The 16,371-nt window shown below is 40.9% G+C and overlaps 1 protein-coding gene across 1 annotated transcript in view; it reads right to left on the bottom strand.

Annotated features, from left to right (window-relative positions):
- CRACDL (CRACD like) overlaps positions 1 to 16,371 on the bottom strand; it is a 137,943-nt gene that overhangs the window by 35,000 nt on the left and 86,572 nt on the right. Inside the window, exons 3-5 of the mRNA XM_047068873.1 lie at positions 11,927 to 12,095; positions 5,010 to 5,145; positions 4,494 to 4,659 (exon numbers count right to left, since the gene is read on the bottom strand). Coding sequence (XP_046924829.1) covers positions 4,494 to 4,659; positions 5,010 to 5,145; positions 11,927 to 12,095 — 471 coding nt within the window. The remainder of the gene's footprint in view (positions 1 to 4,493; positions 4,660 to 5,009; positions 5,146 to 11,926; positions 12,096 to 16,371) is intronic.

Here is a 16,371-nt window from a genome sequence, read left to right as displayed (position 1 = left end):
AGCTGTTGCGAATAATGCTTCTGTGAACATGTGTGTAGAAATACCTCTTCAAGAACTAGCTTTCAATTCTTTCAGGTTTCTACCCAGAAGTGGAACTACTAGATCACAGAGTAGCTTTATTTTTCATTTTTTGAAGAACCTCCATGCTGTTTTCTACAGTGGCTGTACCAGTTTGCATTCCCACCAGTGTACAGGGGCTTCAATTTCTCCACATCCTTTCCAACACTTGTTATTTTCTGTTTCTTTGATAGTAGCCATCCTAATGGGTGCTGCGTGTTCTTTGGAACACACATTTTAACTTAAGACCATAATTTTATGCACCTCACAATGATTTAGTAAGCCCCCATGAAAATGGTCTCCTCAGGGGAGGCAGCAAACAAGATGTGGGCAGCAAGTGGACTCACAGGGGTCTGGGTACATCCTGCTCAGCTCTTCCACAGCCCTGGAGCCCTGGACAGAGCAGGCTCCAGTAGCCCCTGCTAAACTAGGGGGGCACCAGACGTGTGTCACTATTAGAGAGACAAGCTGAGGCAGGGATTGTCCTGCAAGGGAACTTCCTCAGAGAAACGTATTTTCCCTGTTAACAGAAAGTTGTATTTTCTCCTGCAAGTATTAAGTTTATTCCTGCCAATTAGGAGAAGACAATTACTAAAATGAAGGGGAAAGCGTTATAAATGGACCTAATCTATTTTAGTTCTCTTGTTTCAGCGACTTGTGTTCTTACGGGAATAAAGCAAGAAAAATTATTTAAAAAAATAAACCACAGGGCTCCCGGCTTCCTCTGTGCCTGTGGCTTTGGCTTCCACTGCTGTAGCTGATGACTCAGGAAGTCACCTAAGATTGGGCAGATGACACCTCTCCCAGGCAGTCCTCCCTCAGGGTCACTGGTAGAATGGGTACATTCCAAAGAACATAGAGAAGGCTTCTTCATTTTCACCCTTGTCTAGAGGAACAATGTATATACACTTGGTAAAATTTTGGCTCTTGTTTTTGTGTTTTTCTGACTGTTGTTTTTTTCTGACTCAAGAGACCAGGCAAGATGAGCTGCTTTGCAAATGCAGTGACTCTCAGGTGAGAATGATGACATCTTCTGTGAGGACATGAGATGTGGTCAACGCCCCTGCCACACACACATCCCATTAACCCAAAGGAAAAACCTTCCCTGCCTCCCGTCCACTAGCTTTGCACTGTTTGAGCAGACGGTCCTGGGTTCAAACCCACTCTGGCCCCTGCATGGGTGACAGTGGGTGGGGGAGGCAGATCCTGGCAAGGAGCTTAACTTCCTAGAAACTCTGACCACAATGACCTCTGTCCCCACAAAATCCCTGCACTGGCTGTCATGGTTGGTCTTCCTACTAGGGCACTGAACTCTCACTTCTCAGTCTTTGCTGTCATTCGGAGAGTTCTTAGGGCCTGAAAAGACCAACACCTTCATGACTGAGGAGAACGGTGAGTCCAGTGTTTGATCAGAGAAGCAACTATGCGACTTGGGGTAAGGTCTGTGGGTACAGTACAGGCTGGGAAAGCTGACCTGGATTTTTGTCTGTGGGCCGGAAGCATTCACACTTGCATTGCTTGCCCCAGTTGCCCAGTTTGACCTGAAATCTGTGCTTCTGGATGATTCTGGAAGTGAATGATTTAAAAAGTCTAACAGGAGGCCCTTCGTTGGAGGAATGTGACTCACATGGGAAAATGGCCTGGAGTTCAGAGGCTTTTTTGGGGGTGAACCTGAGTGACAGCTGCTTTACAGTGTTTGTCCTCAAAGAGAGGGGTTCACAATTACCTCACCTGTTAAATTAGTCAGTAACACCTTCCTTACAAGACTATTGTTACACATGGAAAACAGAAATTTCAGTCCTGGCACATGGTACTTGTCCAACAAATAGTAGCTATCAAAAAAAAAAAAAAGAGAGAGAGAGAGAAGGGGGGTGCTCAGCCACTGAGGAGTGGGCTGAGGGAGGCGCACGCAGGAACAGGCCACAGACGCGAAGTAGAGCCAGTGGGACCTTTCTGGGCAGGAGAGGCCTGCTGGCTTTGCACTCCAGCTGGCCTTTCCTGGTGAGGGAAGGGGAGGCACTGACCTACCTGATCTCACGAAATCCTCTCCAAAACCCTCTGAGGACACAGATTCCTACAGGTGACAGAACCTGCCCATTGGTAGCACAGCAGTGTGTGTGTTTCCACCAGAGACATGCTGTCTCTCCATGTTACCTTCCTTCATCCCCCAGGATAAAGACAACTTGCCAGCTTGCCACCCTCTACCCAGTGTTTCCTACTTAATGGTAGGATACTTAGCAGATGGCTAGTTTGATGTAATTTTACCATAAAAATCACCACGTTTCACCAGTTGTTACCTAATGTGGCAATGAGATTTTAAAAATAATTCCATGCATTTCCTGAAAAACTCATCCATCAGGAAATATCACTCATCAGGTCTTATCATGAAATACTTGTTCCTGGAAACCTTGTATCAAAATAATCTTTAAGTTTTTCTGTCAGGCATGTGGGCTTGTGTAAGGAGTCGTCAACAGGAAAAAAATTAAACAGCTCACAATCCCATCCTGGTGGGATTTAAGGTACCATTATATCAAATACCATGTGTTATGTAAAAACACTTTAAAGGCTGCATTGTTTCCCCATCTCAGTCAGTCCATTGTGCCCAAAAAACTTTTAGGGCATAAAATATGATCACCGTGTCTTCAAAATCTTGATAATAAAGATTATATATATTTTTTAAGTCTTAAAGCTTCCAATTTTAGGTTCCTGTGAAGCTAGTGGCTTGTTCATACTCAGAGCACTGTTTTGTCAGTAACATAACCACCATAGGAGGGACACTGAGAAGGATGAGGCCATAGCCCTGTCCAGTGTGAGTGGCTCCCAGGCAACTAAAGATAGAATTTGTGTATCATGGTGCTTTGCAGGTTTGGAGTAGGGCTCATGCCCTAATGAATGGAATTAGAAACTACCTGTTATTCTGTACTTTCCCAGTTCAATGCAGAGAACCATGGTGCTGTGAGAGCCAGAGAACTGTGGGATGGAGTGAGGGCAAGTCAGTCAACTATGGCTCGTGAGGGTCATCTCCCCAACACATGGCCCTAAAACATACAAAGTCACATCTGGTCCTGAGGCTGGGGACCCTGAAGCTGCACATCTCAGAGTACAAACATGGGTCTTTCACGTGTCACCACAGGCAGCAATAGCCTGTCAAACCTTCCCTTCCAGTATTTTAAGGTATTAAGGGGTACAGGGTTGGCTCAAAGTCCAGGAAATAGGCCAAATCATCTTCCTTGTCTTCTCTTCCTTCTCTTCGACATGGGAGAGCAGGTGTGGGTAGCTCACTGTCCTCAGACTCTGCTCATGGAGAAAGCAGGGACAGGTTCACCCTAGAGCAGAATTCCAGAGAGAAGAATTCTCTAGCCAGCCCTGAGTAAACCCCCAGCCCTGGGGCTTACTTACATTCAGCTATACCACAGTCCTTCCTCTGCCTTTCATCAGTGATGCTCTGGGAACCCACAACTACACATAAATTAGGTAAATATTCTTTCCCTTGTTTTTGGAGGGGGGCTTCTGGATGTCCAAATTGAAATGACCACTGAGTGTATTTCAGATCAGCACAGAATCTGCAAGATGATGGTTCACAAGGAAACCCTGAGATTTACTGGGAACAGCTTTTGACCAGGGCACAAGTGTAGCTCCAAGAATGCACAGGGCAGGTGGGTGGCTATAAAACATGGACTCTGGCCTTAATTTGTTTTTCAAGTGTCAGCATTACACATAGAACTCCAATTCTATCCAGCCCTCAGCAAGTCTTGTCTAAAGGGAAAAATGATCATTTATGTACAAGCACATTGTATGGGCTTAAAATGGTGGCACCATGAGCAGGGTAGCTTATACAGAAGTTTTCTACCTGTTTTCTAATGGGGAAGGGTGTTGTCCATGATCAACTCCCCTGCCCTACTGAGGTCATAAACACCCCTCCTGCTTGTCAAACTTTCCCTGCTTCCCTGTTTACCTACATCACACCTCACAGTCTAACCCTAGATCAACAAGATCTCATGGTCCTAAACTCAGATCTGAGAGTCTAGATGAAGTCATGTGTGTTCACCACTCCTTTCTCCCTCCAGCCAAATGTCATGACAACAGAAAACAGATACAAAGGTATTTCCCTTGTTTGGAGATGGGATGCCCAGTCCGGTCATCTGCCCAGACAGGAAAAACCAGGTAAAGGGTTGATTGTATCTGACCTGTAACCATGATGAAAAATGTTACCAACGCTATATCTCCTGACAAAACAGGAATTTCTGCTCAAAGAATGAAAACAAATACAGTCCAAGGACTGACGGTGAGCTCCCACTGTTTGGGTCTGGAACACCTCCTAGCTGCATGGACCACAGCCACACCCACCCATGGGAATCTTAACAGGGGCCACCAGAGTTCCCGACTGTCCTCTGCAGTGGGTGCAGACAAAGCTGTGAGGTGGTTCAGGCTGTCACTTGCCTTTATGGTTGTGCCGGGACCAATGTCATGCAGGGACATCTCTGGGGGGCTCCTGGGCAGACCATCATCCTCAGAACTCATGCCGGTGTCATCTCCTCGCTTGGCAGGAAGACCCCCTGGAGGAGGGGGTGGCCCCATTTTCACATTACACTGTATTTTTAACTAGATTGGAATAAAGAACATTTGCTCTTATTTCCATCAGCAACTTTTTATCAACAAATCTTCTTGCTCCAATTCATTCCTTCAGGAGGTACTTTCAACACCTCTGCCTGGTGTAGCCTGGTGTAGCAGATGGAAGCACAAGAGTGTCTGCTACTAGCTCTCTTGCTCTCATCTTCAAAATGAGTGCTTATAACTAGGCATGAATCAAGATCCAATTGTAATTAACTTGGTGTGTCTGGAATGCAAATATACTTTAAGATACGTTAAATAAACCAAGCAGAAATAATTTTAAAACTTATTGATACATCTTTGACATACATACCAAGTGTCACTGCCAAGGAAAACTTTACCTGTAGGGCTTTAATCCGGTCACATACATTTTCTTGGGAAAACACCCGCACAGGTCGAGTAGGATCCTGTCCAGACTCAGGAATGAAAATACTGTCATGTGACAGGGCCCGGCTGCCCAGCGCACCCCTCGACTCCCTAGGATAAAAGAGGCACTGTGAAACTATGTTCTCCTCCATCTCTCCCTCGGGGTGCTCAGGATGAACAAAGGGGTTGGGGCTAACGGCACATCATACAATAAGCCTTCGGTTACATTTCTTTTTTAACGGCTTCTGACTCCAGTTTATCCCAACCCTGTCAAATACCACAGTCAACTATTAAGAGCATTGCAGAGATAGGAATTTTCCTAACAGATCTGAAGACTGTGTGAATTCTTTTCATTAATGGGAAAACCAGGGTCTGACGAGGTATGAGGTCCATGACAGCAAGCCTGTAGAAAGGAAGGGTTGGCAGGGCTCCTCGGCTGGCTGGGGGGTTGCACAGAAGACTGGCATGGATGTCCAGGGAAGATGAAATCATTCCTTGTGGGCCAACATGCAGCCCCTCAGTGGGCCAGAGGCTGTTTTTGCACAGCAGGCTGAGGGCCTGTCTGACGGAGGCATCCTTGCAAGGTGGTCCAAAACACACATCCACAGGCTGGGTTTGAAATGGAATTGCAAATCTGCTAAGCCATGCCCTCTTTTCATTACCTGATATGATCTGTGCAATCCAGCCTGTGTGCCTAGGTCCTGGAATACAGATGGTGGGCATTTCTGTCATCATCATCTCAGCCTCTGCCACAGCTCTGAGCTCAAGACTCCAATTCAGAACTGAACCCAAAGGACTCATTTCACAAAATGTCCTAAGAGGATGTGAGAGTTGGTTGTCAGATTTTCCTACTGGCAGTGACTGCCTGAACAATAGATGGAAGGAGATGATTGAGATCTGATGATGAAGGAAGGAAGCCCCGCCCCTACAGGCACTGGCCATCTTGTGCTCCACACTCCCCCACCTCCAGGCTGCCCCAGGCATCCTGTCCTCTGTGAGGCATTCAGCACTCTTAGGGGTGGTCCTGCTCCACTGCAGATCACATTGTGTTGGTTAATGATGCTTTCCAACTTCTTTCTAGCCCACAGTTGTGAGTCTGCAAGTGGGGAACCTATGGCTCCCAGAAGGATGTGTCCTTACACTTCTCGGAAGGCACCAGGCCAAGTGAAAGAACTAGATGGGCCCTTCCTGCCAATGGCAGCTCTTGTCACAAAGATCACAGGCACACCTGGGTTTCCTTCCTACAGTAGGGTAGCCCATGGCCACGCCCACTGGAGTCATAACCACTGCCTGAACACCTCCACTCTGGGGATGTAAGTAGGAGTTGAGACAGCATGAAAAGGCCTCTGCCTTTTCAACGATACACTGGCAAAAACACAAAATGTCATATGTTCAAGGCCATTTGCTACATTTATAGAAGCAAAAGACTATCATCAACCCAATGACCTTCAGTAGGTATCTGTATAAACCATGGAAACTTTGCAGCTGACCAAGTAGGTAAGGGGGAGCTCTGTACACAGGCAGCACCAGACTGCACTAAGTGAAAAATACAGCAGAGTGCAGAACAACATGTCAGCTCTATGTGGGGAAGGGGTGTATGACTATAGGTGAACATATGTGAATAGATGTGTTGTTTGTGCATATTTTAAGAAATAAAAATAGAGAGATAAGTAATAAATGAATAAAAATAGTTATCTTTAGGGGGAAGGACAAAACAAGATTGGGAGACAGGGTTCCCAGGTACTTACTTGTACATTTACAATTTTGTCTTTGAAACTATGTAAACATTTTGTGTAGTTAAAAGACAAAATCAAACAAAAAGGGAAATAAGATAATCTCTAAAACTAGAAAACAAACGGAAACAAAGAAGACTAATTTTATATCACATTGTTGGCATAACTGTACAGAGAAAAGAATGAGTTTAAGTGATTTTAATTCAACATCCAAGTGGCTTTTGACTCTACGTTCATAATAGGATAAATTCCAAGAACAACAACAACAAAAAAACAAAAACAAAAATCAAAAATAAGAAATTGTACTCAGTTTTATTGGTAGCAATATTGATTTTTAAAAACATTTTTAAAGTTTATTTATTTATTTGGTTTTGAGACAGAGAGAGAGAGCAGAGAGATTGGGAGACAGAGAATCCCAAGCAAGCTCTGCACTGCAGAGCCTGACACAGGGGCCCTAACCCACAAACTGTGGGATCATGATCTGAGCCAAAATCTAGAGTCAATCATCCAACTGACTGAGCCACCTAGGCGTCCCAGTAATATTGATTTTTAAAAAGAGTAGAGGACAATCCTTATAGAGTGTAACCTATACTCTAACCTATAACCTAAAGCGGGGTAATGAAATTATTATTAGTATACTGTACAATAAAGAAAATGAACAATTTTGTTAATATCACTAGGAACCAAGATTCCTAGTATAGAAAATAGTGAATTCAAATAATCAAAGTAAAAATTTTGTCTTATTAAACTTGAACTGGAAATACCAGTGAGTTAGTGATTTATTTTTCTCTTCAAACATATTTCCTAATATACCTACTGAAGAAGTCTAGAAGCAATGACAGCCAACTAGCAATCATCACCCCTAGCAGCCAGAATGGTCTCTAAAGACCATTTCACACCAAAAAGAACCAGGACCATGTGAAGAGATGTCTGATACTAGGTCTAGGATAGGAAACGCACAAAATAAACCTGGGATTTCTCATTGTACAGGAAAGCAGGGGAGATTCAAAGACAAATGGGGTCATGTCAAAAAAACCCAGGAACTAATTTGAAGTGACTTCCAAAGTGCAAGATGAGACACTATGAGCATAAAAATGAATAAAGACTGTCATGGTTTAAAGCAAATCAAATATATAAAAATCCATGCACTCACAATGATGTAAAAAAAAAAACAGAAAAGATAAAAAACAAAACTCATTGGTCAGTGTTGGAAGTTAGGGTACCAGCTCGGGTACCAGGTCAATACTCTGAAGGTAGATTGGTAAAAGGAGAACAAGGCTTTATTCTGCCTTTCCTGGAAAAACTGCATGTCAGAGAAACCAAGGAATTTATGAAGGAAAGGTCTCCTTCATGAAAAAAATTCCAGCTAATACATGCAGAATGCATGACAGGATTAGAAAAAACACCATTGTGCAATAAAAGAATGGATCTAGGCAATGACCATAAGCAGGTGTTAAAATCACTATATGAAGGTTTGTAGAGCTATCACACTGAGAGAGACCCCCTGAACCCACTGCTCAGTCTTAGTGTCATGAGAAGTGGGGCAACCGGAGAGTATGTGCCTCATGAGGTGATGTGACAGTAAGTATCCAGTACCACCTTGAACCTAAATCTAATTAAATATCTAGATCCATCTAACATTTTGCAAGAGATTCAGAGACTATAAAAATGAGTTCAATCATACCAAGAGAAAGCAAATCCAGAATGTGGGATATTGGCCAGAGAAAATTACCCTGCTTCTCCATCAGATCAATGACATGAAACAAAGCAGGGTGGCGGGGGAGGAAGAGGGAAAATCATTACAGATTAAGAGGCTTAGAAAGCTTAACAACACAGACACAATAAATGGGTGTCAGCGTTTTGAAACCACAGGGTCCCATGTGGTTTGCCAGCATTAATGTATGTTGGCAAATGGAACTCTTTTGCCCATGGTGATGGATGAGAAATTGCTGTAGAGTCTAGAAGGCACACACACAGACTCTCAAAGGGGCTAAAGACTGCCCCTAAGATTTTGTCCCTTACATAGTCAATTAATTTATAACAAAGCAGCCAAGAATATACAATGAAAAAAGGATAGTCTTTTCAATAAATGGTGCTGGGAAAACTGGATAGCCACAAGCAAAAGAATGAAATTGAACATGCAATTTCAGTTTCAGTATTTTTTCATTCTACCCCATAAAAAAATAAAAATGGATTAAAGACTTGCACATAAGACATGAAATCATAAAACTCCTAGAAGAGTTACCACATAGATAGTAAGTGACCTTGACATTGGTGTTGGCAATAACTTCTTGAATTTGACACCAAAAGCAAAGGCAACAAAAGCAAAAATAAACAAGTGAGACTACGTCAAATTTAAAAGTTTCTGCACAGCAAAGGAAACTATCAACAAAATGAAAAGACAACCTACAGAATGGGAGAAAATATTTACAAATAATATATCTGATAAGAGATTAATATCCAAAATATAAAAAGAGCTCATACAACTCAATAGCAAGAAAAACCAACAACAATCCAATTCAAGAGGATTTAATTGTTTACCCAAGAGGAGTCAAACAGATATTTTTCCAAAGAAGACATATAAATGGCCAACAGACGCATGAAAAGATGCCCAACATCACTAGTCATTGAGGAAATGCAAATATCAGGCCCATTAGAATGGCCATCACCAAAATGATAAGAGATAAATGTTGGCAAGAATGTGGAGAAAAGGGAACCCATCTACACTGTTGGCGGGAATAGAAGTTGGTGCAGTCACCATGGAGAACAGCATGGAGGCCCCTCAAAAAATTACAAATAGAACTACCACAGGATCCAGCAAGTCCACTGCTGGGTATTACCCAAAGGAAATGAAAATAGGATCTTGAAGAGATATCTGCATTCCTATGTTCACTGCAGCATTATTCACAATAGCAAAAATATGGAAACAACCCACGTGTCCATTAACAGATGAATGGAGAAAGAAGATGTAGTTTGCATGTGTGTGTCTACATATATGTACCTGGGATATTAGTTAGTCACGAGGAAGAAGGACATCTTGTGGTTTGTGACAACATGATGAACACTGAGGGCATTATGCTAAGTGAAACAAGCAAGACAGAAAAAGACAAATACTGTATGATCTCACTTATGTAAAATCTAAAAAAGTCAGACTCATAAGAACACATAGTGGATGGTGGTTACCAGGGGCTGTAGGCTGGGGGAAATGGTACACACTTCCAGTTATAAGACAAAGAAGTTAGGGAGATCTACAGCACAGTTTGTATAGTACAGTTATAGATAATACTATTGTATTATATACTTGAAATTATTAAGAGAGTAGATCTTAGATGTTCCCACCTCAATAAATAAGTAGTAACTAAGTGATGTGATGCAGGTATTAGCTCTACGGTGGTAGTCATTTTTTAATATGCTTGTATATTAAATCAACACATTATCCACCTTAAACTTCCACAATGTTATACATCTATTATTTTTCAATGAAGTTGGTGGGAAAACAGATCTTGTCTCATCCTCTGTGCTGTTCTCTAAAAACACTGTACTTCCCGGGATTCATCAGACCCCACCCCTAAGCCTCCTATCCTAGCATCACTCCAGTGAACTCTGACCAGTAATTGAGGACCTGGCCCCTGGTGGGAACATAAAGATAGAAGGGAAACTGTCCCCATTTTCCATGGGCTCCAGTGACAAAGAGGAGACACACAAGTGGACAGGTCATTTCTCACACAAACACACACACACGTATGCACACATGCACACACCATGCTCGCCTCTCTGCTGTGTTCCTGTTCCCTGGATGGAGCAGCCACTGTGTGTTCTGGTAAAGAGACAGGGTGTGGGTGGGGAAAGTATTATAATTTCCCTGGGGCTGGCCCAGTGAAGACATTTAATAATTAGCAATATGATCATGACAACATCTCGCGGCCCAAGGATATAGAGCACCCTGCCTAATAAAATGTGTGTACAGCCCTTCCTTGGTACTCTTCATAGATTGCTATGTGGGTCCACCCTGCTCCTTGCTAGCACCAGGAAAAACAGAAACGAAAACAAAAACCCTGAAAGAAAAACCTTGAATCTTTCCTCTTCAGTCATTTGGTGCCACCAAGTGGTCAGTGTAATTTCTACTCCTCTAAAAACAGGCAAGGAACTCTTAAGAGTGTATTATGCTAAACAAAATAAGTCAGTAGGAGAAAGACAAATATCATATGACTTCACTCGTATGTGGAATTTAAGAAACACAACAGATGAACATAGGGGAAGGGAAGGAAAAATAAGATAAAAACAGAGAGGGAGGCAAACCATAAAAGACTCTTAAATACAGAGAATAAACTGAGGGTTGCTGGAGGGGAGATAGGTGGGGGGTGCTAAATGGGGATGGATCTAAAGGAGGACACTTGTTGGCATGAGCATTGGGTGTTGTTATATGTAAGTGATGAATCACTAAATTCTGCTCCTGAAACCATTATTATACCATATGTTAACTAACTTGGATTTAAATAAAAAAATTTTTTAAAGTTTGCATAGCAACAAATTTTCCCCCTTTTATTCACAGAAATAACTGCTGGAAGCATGTGTATTATAACTATATTTTGATGAAGTACACATTCTAAAAATAAGGATTTCTTCACTAGATTTCCCCAAATTTTCATACTTATTGGTTCTGTTATATCTAACAATACTTTTGGATGATTTTTCTAAGACTGAACAGCAAGAAACCTTCCCTCCGCCCCTCTCTCCTTCTAATGGAGAATTTTTAGGTCAAATAAAATAATGGTGTATATCCTAATCTTGCCACTTTCAGTTGCAGGACAATGGGCAAGTTCTCCAAAATGTCTCTAAAGCTTGGTTTGCTCATTTATAAAGTGGCAGATCTGACCTCCTATCCCATAGTGGTTGCAGACTTCTAATAAATACAGCACCTGGGACATAGCAGGTACCTGTTCATGTTTTCCCCTAACTTTCTCCATCCCTATGTAAGAAAAGACAGAAAATACAACCTCCTTGGAAGAGCTTCCAGTGGAATTCCCTTGGAAGGAAATATACTCACAAATCCAGTCAATCTTCAAGACCATGAGACAGAGTATTTGGGTCCTCCTATGCTCCCCCCAACCCCTGCTTATTGGGCCACATGTGCCTGAAGGATGGACAAGGCAACTTACTCGAGCTCATCCTCTGAGTCATAGCCCACTGGCCCTGACTCAATGGCAATGACCTCACTCTTCGCCTGACTTTGTTTCCAGGTGCTATTTCCTGTGGAAGATGGTGATTCCTTTCTCTTCTTCTTCCCGAAGAACTTCTTAAATGTTTTGAACTTGGACTTTTTCTTCCCTGTGCAGAAAGAACACATGTGAGTACTTATGAAGCATGTGCAAGGTGTGTACCAGAGAAGGGCAGAGAGCAATATTTCTGTCTGTGCGTCAATTATGCACTCCTGGAAAGTTCTTTTACCACACAGAAGTACAGGAACTACAGAGTGCCATTTTTGCACACCTGAAAACAATCCTGATTTGTTTATTTTGGACATTTCATAAGAGAGCCAAGAAAGCTCTAGAGCATGATCACAGAATCAAACCACAAGCAATCATTCTCTCATTTGAAACCAGGTTTCTTTCTTTCTTTCTTTTTAAACCGATCTTTCACCTTCTTGGTTAAATTTATTCCTAAAGAGTATTGTTTTTTTAATGCTTTTTATTGTAGAGAGAGAGAACAAGAGTACAAGGGAGGAAGAGGAGCCGAGGAAGGGAGAGAATCTTAAGCAAGCTCCATGCTCAAGCATGGAGCCTGACGTGAGGCTCAATCCCACAACCCTGGGATCATGACCTGAGCTGAAATCAAGAGCTGGACATTCAACCAACTAAGCCCAAGTGCCCCTAGTTTATTGTTTTTGATGCAACCACTCATTTCTTATCACCACACAGTTGTTTTGCCCATTCTTGAATTCATATAACACATACTGTATTGCATGAGTGGAATCATACATACAGTAGAATCATCTTGAATTCATATAACACATACTGTATTGCATGAGTGGAATATACTCTTTGGTCTGGCTTCTTTCATTCCATGAACTGCTTCTGAATTTTGCATTGATGATACATGTGTTAGTATGCATTCTTACTTTAATTGTTGAATAATATTCCACTGTACAAACAAAAGTTTTAATATCTAAATATACATAGCCAAAAGCAAAAAGTCCTGGTGAGGTAAAGGCCATGTGATAACTCACATTATTGTTTTCCAAATAGTCTTCAACTGCTTCATTTAGCATGAACATGCACACCAGGGACAGAGGAGGGCCAGCCTCCTGGTGCTCACTGGAGTGCCCGATGCCAGGAGGAGCTAACAACTCTGGGTGAAAAAAACATGTCAAACTGTGGTGGAAACACTGAGTCCCACTCTGCCACGTTTCCTGGATTGTTAGAATTTACAACACTTTGAAACATTTCGTTATCTCTTCTCTGATGCCTCCTTTAGTCTCAACCACAAACTCTATCATCTCCAGGATCCTGTGACATCACATTAGCAGCTCAGGGATCTTCATTCCTCTCCTTCTGAATATTTATGAGAACTAACAGCAGAAGGATGCAACATCAGAGATCACCAGGGTACTGTCTAACATATTCTGAACATTTGCTGAAACAATTTATTAGTTTTATAAGTGAATAATTTTGTGAGCTGAACTCCTTTTTAACTGCCCCCCACCCCAGGATCTTTACATTTATATGAATGTCCCCTTAGGAAGTTTACATGATCTTGCCTTAATGTGCAGAATGACTTAGGATTACTCTAGCTGGGGTCCCTATATTACCTTAGGGGGAGCAGATCCCTGCCCAAAGGGAAATCAATCCTACATGTAGCCAAACTTTCTTAACTTCTAGTGGAAGTTTCCTTACCTTAATAATCACATAATGCTTATGTTGTTAACTGATGGTTCTCAATGACAGTTTATGATTTGGAAAGACTCTTAAGAGTTTTCTGCATTTGCTAGGATACCATCTGACCTTTGCCTAGCTGATAAATAGGTTTGCATCCATGAAGGTCTGAATACACAGTGCAGCTTTATTACCCTATGCAGTCAAACATGGTATTTCCGGGTTAAAAATGAGTGGCTACAAAGATCCAGAAGGTAACACTCTTGTCTGAATTGCAGTGGTTGGTTAGTCAGCCATCCAACTGGGGCCTGTTCGTGTTAGGTTTGTTCACTGCTAGGCTGTTAAATTCAGTTTCTCTAGTGGGTTATAGGAACTATTTGGATTTTCTACTTCTCGAATCTGTTTTATGAGGCTACGTTTTTCTAGGAATTTGCCTATTTTTTCTAAATTTTCAACTTCACTATATTGGCATATAGTTATTAATAATATCCTTATATTGTTTTAGCATCCACACCACCTGATATAAAACCCCCTTCCTCAGCCCTGGTATTAATTATTTGTGCCTCATTTTTCCTTGATGAGTTCACCAGAGGTCAACTTTATTTGCCTTTAAAAAAAAGTTGGCTTTGTTAATTCTCTCTACTTCATGTTTATTTTTTGTTGTGTCAATTTCTGTTCTTACTCTTTCCTTCCTCCTACTGTCTTCAGGTACTGTGCTTTCTTTTTAACTTCTTGAGATGAATACTTAGCTAATTAATTTTTAGGCTTTTTTGTTTTTATATTTAAGGCATTTATTTATTTTATTAAGGCATTTTATATTTAAGGCACATTTAAGGCAATATATCTCCCCCTAAACCTCGTTTAGCTGCATCCACATGTTTTGATAGACTTTCATTGTTGTTTGGTTGAAGTATTTTCTAATTTCCATTATAATACCTTCTTAGACCTAGAGGTTATTTAGGAAAGTAGATCTTAATTTCCAAACCCTTGGAGATTTTCTTACTACCTTTCTGTTATTGACTTCCAGCTTAAGTGCACTGTGGTCAGAGAATTGCTCTGTATTATTTGAAACCATTCAAATTTGTTGAGATTTGCTTCATGGCCTTTACCATAAATTGGTAAATGTTCCCAGTGTGCTTGAAAATCATGTATTTCTGCCAATGTTCTATACATGTCAATTAGGACAAGCCCTTTACTTTTTGTGTTGTCTAAATATGTTTCATCTTTATTAATTTTTTAAAATACATTTGTTCTATCAATTACTGATGGAAATGTATTAAAAATAATCCTCTCTTGGGGGGTGCCTAGGTGGCTCAGTTGGTTAGGCACCTGACCCTTGATTTCAGCTCATGTCACAATTTCATAGTTGTGAGACTGAGCCCCACATCAGGCTCCACTCTGGGCTTGGAGCTTGCTTAAGATTCTCTCTCAACCTCTTCCCTCTGCCCCTCCTCCATTCATACTCTCTTTCAAAAAAAAAAACAAAACCCACTCTGATTGCAGATTTTTATTTAACTGTCAATTTCTTCTCCATAACTTTTAACATTACAATGAGTAGAGAAAGTTGCAATTATTATCTCGCTGGGAAGCTGAACCTTTTGTGAAATGGCCCTGTTTACCTTTAGTGATGCTTTTTGCCTTAAATTTTGTTTTGACTGCTATTAACGCATCTATCCAGCTTCCTTTTTCCTAGTGTTTACAAGATACATGTTTTTCTATCCTTTTACTCTCAACTCTTCTGAATCTTTATATATAGGACTTAGAGTTGTAGAAATCCAATCTGATGATCTTTAAGTCTAACTGGAACAATTAATATAATTAGCCTACTTATACTTACTGTAATTACTGATACGTTAATAAAAACAAGACTACATCTTATGTGTTTTTTTCTTACTCTCCTTTATTGCCATCCTTTGGATTAGCTGACTTTTAAAAGTTATTCTGTTCTTCCCACTATGAGTTTGTAAACTGTCTTTAATCTCTGTTTTTTTCAGTAATTGCCCTAGAAATCATACTATGTATTCTATTATGGGACAAAACAAGGAACTTAGAATACTTTAATCCTATTTATATGTCCTATTTTGTTTTCACTTTTTAAAAAACTCTTCCATGTTCATTCAGATATATCTGTTTGTTTCTCAGTTTCCTTGCTCACCATTCCTTCTTGTATTCCAGACTTTCCATCTAGGACAATTTTCCTTTACAATCTGATTTGGAGAGGGTCTACTGATGACAAATTCAGTTTTTGTTTGTCTGAAAACGCCTTATATTTCCTTCATTCCTAAAATATAGTTTTCCTGGGTATAATTTTCTAGGTTGGCAGTTTTTCAAACTTATTCTTTCAATAATATTGAAAATATTATTTCACTGTTTTGTGGCTTCTGTTGTGTGGTTGAGAAGTCAGTCATCAGCTTTTTGCTTCTTTGAAGGTAATCTTTTTTTCTCACACTGATTTTTCATTTTGTCTTTGATTTTCTATAATTTCACTCTGCACGGATTTTCCTTTTACGTATCCTTCTTGGGGTTTATTCAGTTTCTTGAATCTGTGGATTGGGTCATCTTTTTCTAAATCAATTCTAGAATATTTTCTGCTACTCTCTCCTCTCTTGAGACTGCTCAGATGTACATTACATCCTTTCACTTATCTCTATGCCTCTTCTCTTCTGTACCTCCCATCATTTTACCATTCTATTCTATATTCTGTATGCTTTTTAAAAATTTTTTAAGTAATC

Source organism: Lynx rufus, unplaced genomic scaffold, assembly GCF_022079265.1.
Source record: "Lynx rufus isolate CCGP_SWC_20201006 ecotype Redwood Valley unplaced genomic scaffold, mLynRuf1.p SCAF_8, whole genome shotgun sequence".
Taxonomy (NCBI): domain Eukaryota; kingdom Metazoa; phylum Chordata; class Mammalia; order Carnivora; family Felidae; genus Lynx; species Lynx rufus.
Note: the sequence above shows the minus strand (reverse complement) of the source record. Positions and strands in the feature narration are given on the sequence as shown.